Source organism: Oryx dammah, unplaced genomic scaffold (assembly GCF_014754425.2).
Source record: "Oryx dammah isolate SB20612 unplaced genomic scaffold, SCBI_Odam_1.1 HiC_scaffold_29, whole genome shotgun sequence".
Taxonomy (NCBI): Eukaryota; Metazoa; Chordata; class Mammalia; order Artiodactyla; family Bovidae; genus Oryx; species Oryx dammah.
In genome coordinates, this window is record NW_024070213.1 from 94,436,380 (window position 1) to 94,449,177 (window position 12,798).

At 41.4% G+C, this 12,798-nt stretch overlaps 1 protein-coding gene and 1 pseudogene across 1 annotated transcript in view; both read right to left on the reverse strand.

The window, feature by feature from the left end:
• Nucleotides 1–12,798, reverse strand: part of PLEKHG7 (pleckstrin homology and RhoGEF domain containing G7) — a 79,886-nt gene that overhangs the window by 35,128 nt on the left and 31,960 nt on the right. Inside the window, exons 5-8 of the mRNA XM_040234420.1 lie at nucleotides 8,570–8,668; nucleotides 7,520–7,663; nucleotides 2,495–2,590; nucleotides 1,542–1,643 (exon numbers count right to left, since the gene is read on the reverse strand). Coding sequence (XP_040090354.1) covers nucleotides 1,542–1,643; nucleotides 2,495–2,590; nucleotides 7,520–7,663; nucleotides 8,570–8,668 — 441 coding nt within the window. The remainder of the gene's footprint in view (nucleotides 1–1,541; nucleotides 1,644–2,494; nucleotides 2,591–7,519; nucleotides 7,664–8,569; nucleotides 8,669–12,798) is intronic.
• On the reverse strand, nucleotides 2,129–2,226 carry LOC120858953 (annotated as a pseudogene).

A 12,798-nucleotide genomic window follows, 5' to 3' on the forward strand; every position in this document is an offset into this window, starting at 1 on the left:
TGAATACTCCCAGATATGTCTGCCACAGCATCTATGTCCCAAGAGAGCCACAGCTACCCCTCACCCTTGGAGATTCTCCAAGACCAGCAGAGGAATGATATACTTGGATCTATAATGGGTGCTGATGCTCTTTTGTGCTTCTTCCCATCACCATTAGAGGATGATGGCCAGGTTAGTCAAAGGAGATGGACCAGGTTAGTCCAAGGAGCCAAGTGGAGAGAGCCTGCCAGTTGTCCTAGCCCTTGACGGAGTACAGAAATTATCAAGAAATTATCAAGGGGACTTCAGACCCTGAACCAACACACATCCAAACAATCATGCTCATTATCTAACTTACTAAGGGCTCTACCCTTTAACAAAAATAAAAAATGTGTAGCATGCAATGGTCCTAAAGAAATAATTTCTGACTCTAAAGGAATTGGGAGATCCTGAGATTTTAGCTAATTATTTCCAACACTTTATATTCTTTCTCCTGTTTTTCAAAGCTTTTCTTATTCTGATGTGCTTTCAAAGTTCACTGAAGAATTTCCCCAGTTTATGCCTAGTTTTCTGCTTGTTTTGCCTTCTTAAATAATCCTTGTTCATATCTCACTTCAAGCCTCACTGCCTCAGGAAGAATTTCCTAGCTGTAACTACCTCACCATCTGCCCCAAACTAGAAGTTTCCTTTCATAATATCTATGTATCTTTTTTCCCCAGCACTAATCTCAATTTTACTATATAATCATTGGTGTCATTAGTCGATTAATTTCTTTCCCACTAGAATGAAAACTCCCCCAAAGTAAGGGGTGTGTCTAATTCTGCACATTATCATGTACAAGTTATCAGCCCCACACGTAAGTGCTTCGTAATGCACATTACTTTTTGCTCTTCCATTTTGATACTTGCCCTTTGCAAGAACATTAAATATAAACCTGAGTATAATTTTTACAAGTCAATGCATCTTACTCTATATTTTAAAAAACGATTATAACAACTTAAATCTTGCTAAATGATGATAGATAGAAACAGGATTAAAAACCTCAAAGTAGGGGAGAAAGTTCAAATTATCTACTCAAGGAAAAAAATAGCATTTATCAGACCAGGGGTACAAGTCTTCCTCCTTCCTCCTCCTTTAATACACAGAAGTCTTATTAAGGGTGCTGACGGATTTGAAGGTTTACTTTATTCCTTTCAGAAAGCCTGGCACTTTTGTTAGAACGGCTACTGAACCGTGTAATTAGCCTGCACAAACTATTGCTGTGATTATTGCTTTAAACTGAAGTCATCTGAAAAAGAGACTTGGCAATGGCTTTTCCACGCATGCAGATTTTGTATTAATAAAGCTCACACAGGAGAGATAACAATGGAAAGACAGAATCTGAGACTTATTTTTGAAAATGCTGATTGGTGGAGAAAGGGATGTTTCCCTTGTGGGAGGGTGTTGGCAGAACTTTCCCAGAAATAACAATGATGATGATGGTCGAGGAAATATAAACAATCATCCTGAGAGGTGGGTGAATTTATCACACAGAAGCTGAGATATCCCAAAGAGGATTTTACCTTTGTGAGCACGGAAATAAAATCCAACGATGGTGAAGTCTCACAAATGTCAATGTAGTCCTTGAAGATACGGAAAAGACTGTTCACAAAACCAAAGCTTGTCTAGGGCCAGGGAGAAAGGAAAACAGAGTAGGCACACTTGCAGGGGTAAGAAATAAATATCCGGTGAACTTCAAATTTTGTTCCTACAGATGATTCCTACTTCCAAGTTATCTCCCTGGCAAAATTTAAAGATTTATTTTCCTCTACTCGCTAATATATTTTCTTACAAATGAATTCCTGTAGTATCTCTCTCCTCTTCCTTTTTAGAGGAAAGATAGCTTTTATTTATAATATATGTGATAAAGAACATTCATTTGAGACTAGTCATTTATGATGATGGAGCACTTAGGAATATGTTTTTCTCTTTCTTTGTATTCAACATTATTTACTGAGGAAACTCATGTACCCAACATTACTTATTCAGTCCTTCTATGCATGAGGCACTGTCTGAGGTCTTCTGGATAAAGCAGTAAACAAAATGGGTTCCTGACTATATACTAGAAGGTATACACTTCTAGAAGGTGTTCCAGAACTTGTACTCTAGAAAAAACATGGAACATTTCCTGAATTTGTGTGTCATTCTTGCACAGAATCCACGCTAATCTTTGTCTCATTCCAATTTTAGTACACGTGCTGCTGAAACTGAGTGTTATGATTATTTTCTTCAATAACCACAGAAGAATTTTTTGAAATGTTATTGAAGACTAACTGATGGCTGCAATCTATTGAAAAGATTTCCTTCTTATTAACCTGAACCCCAGACCATAAGATTATGGAGAAGGAATATGGAAGAAACAATATTCCATATGCCAACATGGAATACAAACCACAAAAAGAGAAAAGCATAAATTTTCACAGTCCTCTGGCGATTTTTAAAACACGGCTACAGGAACCTTTCTACTTTGGCTCACCTGACTTAGCTCCTCCAGGTTTGCAAAAAGTCTCCATAAATCCACATCCAGGAGATATTCATGAGTCTGCAGATATTTTAATGTATTCATGAAGATCTTAAAGAAATAAAACACACATCACTTTCTGCTTTTCAATTTTGATATCTGCCCTTTGCAAGAACATTAGACATAAACCTCCTGAGTATAATTTTACAAAACAACTTAGAGAGCAGTATTTTCAATGGTTAGGAATTGTGCTAAACACAAATGATGACATTTAAGCTCCACAGAACACACGGGAAACGTGCTCTTCTGTATGAAGTGGTCATTGCTGCGTGAGCCCTACCAATAGTCCTGCAGAACATAATTTGTTCAAGCAGGCTTTCTCTCCTCCCAGCGCCAGAGAAATCTCCAAGGTTCTCTTCTTGCCAGCAGTACTTACTTGAGACCAAAACAACATTCATTCTCAGTTTTTATTTACTCCTTTCTCTGCAAAAGACTTAAATGTCCTTTACTTTCAGGAAATTGAAAAGAGAACTAATGAGTGAATATCTGATAACTGATAAGGTGTTTAGATTTGTATAAAGCCATTAAATATTAATGAAAACATTAAGAGAGGCTTTATGTTACTGTTACTTGATGTTTTCCTACAATAGGAAAACTACAGCAAATCAAGGAAAAAACTACAATCCTCACAGATCACTTGTCCCTCATTCAATAAACTAAAGAGAGATCAATTTATTGAAACAGGAATATTCTGTATCAATATGATGAAGCATTCAGAGGGACAAATAAGTCAAGAATTACAGGTATGAAAATACTGGGCTTTAGAACACCAAGGTTTTCCAATTCCTATTTCTATATTACTTAATCAATGCAGTAAACAGTTCTTGAACTTGCATCAGAATCATTTAGAGGCCTTGTTAAACCAGAGATTAGCGGGCCCTACCCCAAGCCTTTCTGGTTCAGTATGTCTCTGATGAGATAAGAGAATATGGATTTCTAACAAGTTCCCAAGTGATTCTGAGGCTGCTGGTTCAGGGACTATGCTTTGAGAAACACTGATTTAGAGCTTCCCGCAATCTAGGCAGCACCAGTTGTCTGGAAGTCTGTCAGTATCTAAGCATTTAAAACATAGAGCAGAAAGAAACAGAAACCATGATTTCAGGTAAATTGGAGACATTTAGAAGAAATCTTTGTGCTATAAGATTCTTTGCTTTAACTGTTTACAATAGCCAAGACATGGAAGCAACCTAGATGTCCATCAGCAGACGAATGGATAAGAAAGCTGTGATACATATACACAATGGAATATTACTCAGCTATTAAAAAGAATGCCTTTGAATCAGTTCTAATAAGGTGGATGAAACTGGAGGCTATTATACATAGTGAAGTAAGTCAGAAAGAAAAACACCAATACAGTATACTAATGCATATATATGAATTTAGAAAGACTGTAACGATAACCCCGTATGCGAGAGAGCAACAGAGACACAGGTGTAAAGAACAGACTTTTGGACTCTGTGGGAGAAGGTGAGGGTGGGATGATTTGAGAGAATAACACTGCAACATGTATATTATCATATGTGAAATAGATCGCCAGTCCAGGTTTGATGCATGAGACAGGGTGCTCAAGGCTGGTGCACTGGGATGACCCTGAGGGATGGGATGGGGAGGGAGGGTCAGGATGGGGAACTCACGTACACCCATGGCTGATTCATGCTGCTGCTGCTAAGTCGCTTCAGTCGTTTCCGACTCTGTACGATCCCATAGACGGCAGCCCACCAGGTTCTGCTGTCCCTGTGATTCTCCAGGCAAGAATACTGGAGTGGGCTGCCATTTCCTTCTCCAAGGCATGAAAGTGAAAAGTGAAAGTGAAGTCACTCATTCATGTCCGACTCTTAGTGACCCCATGGACTGCAGCCCACCAGGCTCCTCCGTCCATGGGATTTTCCAGGCCAGAGTACTGGAGTGGGGTGCCATTGGATTCATGTATGGCAAAAACCACCACAATACTGTAAAGTAATTAGCCTCCAATTAAAATAAATTTTAAAAATTCTTTGCTTTATAGAATTTTTTGCCATTTAAGAAAAATATTAAAAAAAAAAGAAAAATATTGAGTCTTTCAGTGAATTTGAGTTACAAAATTCCAATTTACAAGCAACTTTGGGAAATTTATATTGATTGTGTAAAGGGAGGTACTTATAAACTCTAAATACCAGGGAGGGGGGTTGAAAATAAACACTAATTGAGCTTTTCAACATAAAATGCTAATTTAAAAAGCTTCTGTAGTTGACAGTGGGACAGGAAGTTCCGTTTTGTTTATGAGCTCGTGAGGTGAGTGCTCTGCAGTGAACATCTATTGGTTCCCACTCAGCCCCAGTGCTCCCCTTTCCCTAACATTATCCCAGTTGTCACCTCAGTATCTGCCCTTCCTCACTCCTTGAACGTGATCGCCTTAAGACAATGAGCACCCTCCTTCTTTAACACGGTAGCTGGTTCAACAGTGTGCATGTGACTTAAACCAGTCCAAACTGAACGAAAATCAAGACTCTGGCTATGAATGTTAAGAAATGATTTCTGCCTCTTTCTCTCCCTCCCTCCCCTTTCTATTTCTTACTCTCTCCATAGCCTCCAGGACAACAGCCACTCTGTCACTATAACAGAAGCTGGCCATAGGATGAAGCTCAGACCATGGAAGGCAGGGATGAGAGACGAAAAGAAATTCCGTCCTTGATTTTGAGTCCCTTGATCAAGCCAACTTTGTATTCTCTCTCACCTCTGGGCTTTATGGTTACATGGGTCAGTAACATACAGTCTTACTTAACTAGTTTTCTGTATCCTAACTGAAACAATCTCCAAGTTTTACCTTGTAAGTGCCTTTGCTGTTTACATTTTGCTGGTAAAGTACTTAGCAATGACTGACACAATAAACATTACTTACAGTAAATAACTAACATTTGTATAGCACTTGAGATTTCTCAAAGGAAATTAATTTGGTCATCACAATGATCACATCTTATGGTATTGTCATCCCTCTTGTAGCTTAGAACAGGAATAACAAAAGACATGCTGTGGGATAAATCAGGTCTGCTACCCATCTTTGTAAATAAGATATCATTTTAACACAGCCACACACATTTCTTTACAAATTATCTACAGCTTCTTTTGTACTGCAACAGAAGAGTCCTGAGTAGTTGCAATAAAGACCACAAGGTTGGCAAAGCCCCAAATATTTACTATCTGGACCTTGACAGAAAGAATCTTCTGTTTTATGAAATGAAGACTAGACTTTCTTAAGTTCTCAAGGCAAGTCAGAGGCAGACCTACGACTTGAACTCATGTCTCCCAACACAGTGCCTTTTCCTGGGTATGAGAGATGCCAGGATTTAAAAGTGCTTCTGGGCAGAGGCCGGGAGAAATATCAATAACCTCAGATATGCAGATGACGCCACCCTTATGGCAGAAAGTGAAGAGGAACTCAAAAGCCTCTTGATGAAAGTGAAAGAGAAGAGTGAAAAAGTTGGCTTAAAGCTCAACATTCAGAAAATGAAGATCACGGCATCTGGCCCCATCACTTCATGGGAAATAGATGGGGAAACAGTGTCAGACTTTATTTTGGGGGGCTCCAAAATCACTGCAGATGGTGACTGCAGCCATGAAATTAAAGGATGCTTACTCCTTGGAAGGAAAGTTATGACCAACCCAGGTGGCATTTTCAAAAGCAGAGACATTACTTTGCCAACAAAGGTCCATCTAGTCAAGGCTATGGTTTTTCCAGTGGTCATGTATGGATGTGAGTTGGACTGTGAAGAAGGCTGAGCGCCGAAGAATTGATGCTTTTGAACTGTGGTGTGGAGAAGACTCTTGAGAGTCCCTTGGACTGCAAGGAGATCCAACCAGTCCATTCTAGGGCTGGTGCTTGGGGCTGGTGCACTGGGATAATCCAGAGAGATGGTATGGGGAGGGAGGTGGGAGGGGGGTTCAGGATTGGGAACTCAGGTACACCCATGGCAGATTCATGTTGATGTATGGCAAAACCAATACAGTATTGTAAAGTAAAATAAAGTAAAAGGAAAAGGAAAAAAAAATAATAAAGGAGATCAGCCCTGGGTGTTCTTTGGAAGGAATGTTGCTAAAGCTGAAACTCTAGTACTTTGGCCACCTCATGCAAAGAGCTGACTCATTGGAAAAGACTCTGATGCTGGGAGGGATTGGGGGCAGGAGGAGAAGGGGATGACCCAGGATGAGATGGCTGGATGGCATCATGGACTCGATGGAGGTTGAGTTTGAGTGAACTCCGGGAATTGGTGATGGACAGGGAGGCCTGGCGTGCTGTGATTCATGGGGTCGCAAGGAGTCGGACACGACTGAGCGACTGAACGGAACTGAACTGATAGGCAGAGGCAACCTTGGGAGCAATGTGGTCCATCCTCCACTGTGGTCTTAGAAGGCATTTTCTCCCTTCCTATCCCTTGCCCTGTGGTTCTTCTACAGGTTCTCTGCTTAGAGCCTCCCCAGATCAGGACCAGTGCACTGTACAACTTCAGGGGCACCATTTTCATGACAGGCATCCTGAACACACTGTATAATCCAAGCCCCTTGTGTTACATATGGATGGTTGTCCTGGAAATCTATGACTGTGGCTCCATAGCTGAGCACTGGCTCCACGTCTGGCACTGATCATAAGGGAGTGAAAGAGCCCAAAGAGCAAGCTGACCAGAGATGGAATGGCTGCCTTGAGGGTGGTTGTGAGCTTCCTGACTTGAACAGTACGTAAACATAGGGTGCGAATCAGGCAGAAGAGATTCAGGCATCACATGGGCAGCTGGACTAGTTTACTGAGAAGGTCTCACCCAATCCTCAGAGTCTATATTTAAGAAAAGAATGAAGAGAACCCAAGTTGCAGATAACCAAAGATAAATAAAATTTCCTTAAGATCCCCTGAAAGAGGGGAGCCACCCACCTTTCTTCAGCATGGAAAAAAGGAATAAGTCCCCGAAGAACCAATGTTTTCCATCTAACAAAAATTAAAGCCAGCATTACCATCTTAAGAACTAATAAATGGTCCAAAAAATAAGTGCATTCACTTGTGAAGAGTTCCCACACAGCCTCTTGTTGCTTTCTCAAGTCTAATTGATTAGTAGGAAGTTTCTGATGCATTTCCATGACTTCATTCCAGGTCTTATCCTGTATGTGGGAGGAAAAAGAGAGAACAAAACGTTTCCACCCTGATGGGTTGACCTGTTGTCCTTTCTTGGACTTGTAGTGCAGCAGAAAGAAGCAATCTCCCAAATCATGATTTCCCATTGCAAGCCCCAAGATGCCCCTCTGGATGAAAGTGAAAAAGTGTAAGTGTTAGTTGCTCAGTCCTGTCTGACCTTTTGGGATCCCATGGACTGCAGTCTACCAGGTTCATAGGACCATGGAATTCTCCAATTGGAGTGGGCAGACATTCCCTTCTTCAGGCGATCTTTTCAACTCAGGGATTGATCTTCCTGACCCAGGGATTGAACCTGGGTCTCCTGCATTGCAGGCAGACTTTTTACTGTCTGAGTCACCAGGAAGCCCATCCCTCTGGGCAGAGTTACCCAAACCACAGTCCTCTCTGCACGAGTTTGGGATATCAATTCTTCCCATGCATGGGATGGACATGTTATTTACAGTTTAAAAAGAATCCCAAACCCACAACTGGGAAATCTGATCCAGGTTCCACTAGTAACAGTTGCTGAAATTAACTACTGAAGAATCATGAAATGAGAGTTTAAAGAGACCATCAGAAATTGTCTTATAAAAACCAGCTTATTTTTCAAATGAGGAAATGAAGGCCCAGTGAGGGGAAGAATTGTAACAACTATTAACATTTGTGTAGGACTTCTTGGTCTACAAAGTACTCTCATGTCCATTACTTTATTTAAGATAAAATGACTTCCCCAAGGTTTCAATGTGCTTTAGAGAGAGCAGACCTCCTCCTACCCCGGTCTGGGCTTCTCTCCTGCACTTTGCTATTATTATGAACAATGCAATAATCTGATATCTTATAATACTGACGAAAACAAAAAAAAGAAGCCACACAGAAAGCAAATCAGGAGATACCTTCAGGGTGTGGAACTCATAGTCCCTGAAGTCTGTAATCTTCAAAGAGGACAGGCAGTCTTCCAGATCAGATATATGCTTGTTCTTGTCTTTGCCCTGCTAAGAGATTGTAAGAACAGGATTTTCAAACTTGAATTCTTTTAGTGATATGCCTCTGGCAGCCTCAGCATCTTTGTTTCACGGTCCCACATGCAGGAGATCAGGCTGCGCATTTTGTCTATGAACCACCAACAGGTGAAAAGCCATTTCTGAGCCAGAGTCTGACCCACAGGAGTTCAGAAGATCAGACATGGAGGAGAAAGGCTGGTGAACATGGCTGATCCAAACCTCTCATTTTACTAATTAAAAAAAAAAAAGCCGGCGCCATAAAAGCAGAAGAGCCATATAGCAATTAGATGGATTTCTGTCTAGTGTGCACCCTGCAAAAGTTAGTCCTTCAGAGTCGAACTTTTCTGATGGACTTTACCATCAGAAGGGGCCTTGGGGATCTTAGCTCAACCCCTCATTTAGCAGATGACTAAATAAAGTCCAGAGTATTAAAGGAACTTCCCAATACAGTAATTCTCAGCTGGAGAATACCAGGATATGCTAGAAACTCTAGTTTCCTTAGATTGGAACACCTACTTATTTTTGTTATAATTTTTATTTTAAATAATATTAGTTAAAAGAATCAGGTTCAAAAGTAATATATGGTTGCTGCAGAAAACCTGAGAAACAAAACCACAAAGAAAAGCAAAGTTACCTGCAATCTCCACTGGCTCCCCCCACCCCCAGGTAATTATTGAAAACACTTTTCTTATTGTATTTATAATTAATTTTTAATAGTATCACATTCATTTATCCTTTTGAAACTTACTGTATTGTGACTTTTTAATTTTTCTGACTCATTCACTATTCTCTTGCAACATCATGAATTACTCATTTTAAGAGTTCATTTTAGCAACTAAACCAGGAAGAAGCTATCAAATAACAATGTGAGGCTCTCTAAAGTCAACTTGGCTGCCTTTCAGATAAACGTTTATCACAAACACATTTTAACTTGCTGTATTGCTTCAGGGTGCATGATGCTGGCGTGGATCTAAGCAGTTTGGCAGACATCATTCAACTTTAGGTAAAGGAGCCAGAGAAGGAAGGCTTATCTGCTATTGTGGGGATGCAGCTCCCTGTGTGTCGGAAAGACAGCCCTGTAATAATTTCAGAAAGTGCTAAAGGACCATGGCTGAATTATCTGCTAGGGTTATGGCACCAAAACAAGAAACTTATTAGAGACTTATTAACTTCATAGTAGCAGAGAAATCTTGGAGCTGGCTGGGGACCTCCTACAGCAATTGGGACATGTGCCTTTTGTTGATGTCTGAAACCATAGTGACTGCATGTTGTGTAAATTAAAAATCAGCCGTCAGTTGGGAAATAAGGAAGCTGAGGCAATGGAAGACGCATCGGACATGGGGCAAGTGGGCGCCAGCCGTCTACCTTGAAGAACACTCACTGTGGCTTTCCAAGGATCTGCCCAACCTCCTGACCAAAGTGCTTGGTGGATATGATAGTGAGAAGGGAAGGGACAGTCCTCTCAAAGGAAACATTAACTATTTAGAGTTACAGACCCATTGCTGGAAGCTGTGCTCCTTCCACTATGATGGCACTGGCTTCTGGTGGAGAGGCAATGAAATGTCAAAGGTATTTGAGAGAATACAGAAGATAAAGAAAATAAGTCAAGGTTAATTCTCAGGGCTCGAATTTAATAACTAAGAGGTGGGGGGACTTTCAAGATGGTGGAGGAATAGACAGGGAGATCAACTTCCTCCCCACAAATACATCAAAAATACATCTGCATGTGGATCAACTCATACAGAATACATTCTGAATGCTGGCAGGAGATCCTTGACTTCCAAAAAGGCAAGCCAATCTTCTCAGAATGAGGCAGGGCAAAAGATAAACATTAAAAAAAAAAAAAAAAAGGATTTCGGGACAGGGACCAGCATCCTGGGGAGGGAATTGTGAAGGAGGAAAAGTTCCAGCACATTCAGAAACCCCCTCATGGGTGAGGAAAAGGGAGAGTTTTGGAACCTTAGAGGGGAACAAAGTAACAGGTACTCAGAAGGCAAAACAGAGAGAATTCACCAGAGTTCCTAACCAAACAGTACTTCCCGGCTGAGAAGTGGCTTGCACTCATGCCCACTGCTGCTAGTGGGGGCTGGGTGCTCAGGCTTCAGGAGCAGGACCCCAGGAAGAGCACCAGTGTTGACTGCTCTGAAGATATTCTGAGAAGGCTAGTATGACACAGCTGAGGCAGTCCAGGTAAAAGACTGCGACTCTCAGAGAGGCAAGAGATTGTTGCAGCAGGGAGCCTCTAACTCCCTGTGCTGGTGGATTGCAGGAACTCACCTTCAAAAATGATACAGGTGGGATGAGCAAAGCTGTGAGATGCCCAACCCCTGAGAGAGATATATACAGAAGAACTGTACAAAAAAGGTCTTAATGACCCAGATAACCATGATGGTGTAATCACTTCCCTACAGCCAGATATCCTAGAGTGTGACGTCAAATGGGCCTTAGGAAGCATTACAACGAACAAAGACAGTGGAGGTGATGGAATTTCAACTGGGCTATTTCAAATCCTAAAAGATGATGCTGTTAAAGTGCTGTGCTCAGTATGCCACAAATTTGGGAAACTCAGCAATGGCCAAAGGACTGGAAAAGGTCACTCTTCATTCCAATCCCAAAGAAGGGCAATGCCAAAGAATGTTCAAACTACCATACAGTTGCACCCATTTCACTTGCTAGCTAGCAAAGTAACACTCAAAATCCTTCAGGCTAGACTTCAACAATACATGAACCAAGACCTTCCTGAAGTACAACCTGGATTTATAAAAGGCATAAGAACCAGAGATCAATTTACCAACATTTGTTGGATCGTAGATAAAGCAAAGGAATTCCAAAAAAAAAATCTACTTCTGCTTCATTGGCTATGCTACAGCCTTTGCTTGTGTAGATTACAACAAACCATGGAAAAGTCTTAGAGATGGAAATAGCAGACCATCTAATCTGCCTCCTGAGAAACTTGTATGCAGGACAGGAAGCAACAGTTAGAATTGGATATGGTTATTTAGCTTATAAGCAGAGTACATCATGCAAAATGCCAGGCTGGATGAAGCTCAAACTGGAATAAAGACTGCTGGGAGAAATATCAACAACCTCAGATATGCAGATGATACCACTCTAATGGCAGAAACTGAAGAGGAACTCAAGAACCTCTTGATGAGGGTGAAAGAGGAGAGTGAAAAACTGGCTTGAAATTTAACATTCAAAAAAACTAAGATAATGGCATCCGGTCCCATCACTTCATGGCAAATAGATGAGGAAACAATGGCAACAGTGAAAGACAGGGCTTGGGCTCCAAAATTATTGCAGATGGTGACTGCAACCATGAAATTAAAACATGGTTGCTCCTTGGAAGAAAAGCTATGACGAATCTAGATAGCATATTCAAATGCAGAGACATCACTTGGCTGACACAAGTCCATATGGTCAAAGCTATGGTTTTTCTAGTACTCATATATGGATGTGAGAATTGGACCATAAAGAAGGCTGAGCACCCAAGAACTGATGCTTTCGAATTGTGGTGCTGGAGAAGACACTTGAGAGTCCCTTGGACAGCAAGGAGATCCAACCAGTCAATCCTACAGAAAATCAACCATGAATATTCATTGGAAGGACTGATGCTGAAGCTCCAATACTTTGGCTACTTGATGTGGAAAGCCATCTCACTGGAAAAGACCCTGATGCTGGGAAAGATTGAGGCCAAGAGGAGAAGGGGGTGACAGAGGATGAGATGGTTAGATGGCATTACTGACTCAAAGAACATGAGTTTGAGCAAACTATGGGAGACAGTGAAGGACAGGAAAGCCTTGTGTGCTGCAGTTAATGGGGTGGCAAAGAGTCAGACACAACTTAGTGACTGAACAAGAGGTAGATATGCCTGGCCAAAGCCACCACCTATGTCAGTGAGCACCAGCGGCAGAACTAGACGCAACTGCAGTTTATCATCCCAGAGTGGGGAAGGCAAGCCAACTGGCCACTGCCAAAGCCAAGAAGGCGGCCTGAGGCAGGGGACAAAATACTGCTGGAATGGTCCCAACGCTAGAGGTAGCAGCTGTCATCAGGCTGTGAGCCTGCACAGGTTACAACCCATACCTTCCTGGGAGCCTATGCAACTTAGTTCTATGGAG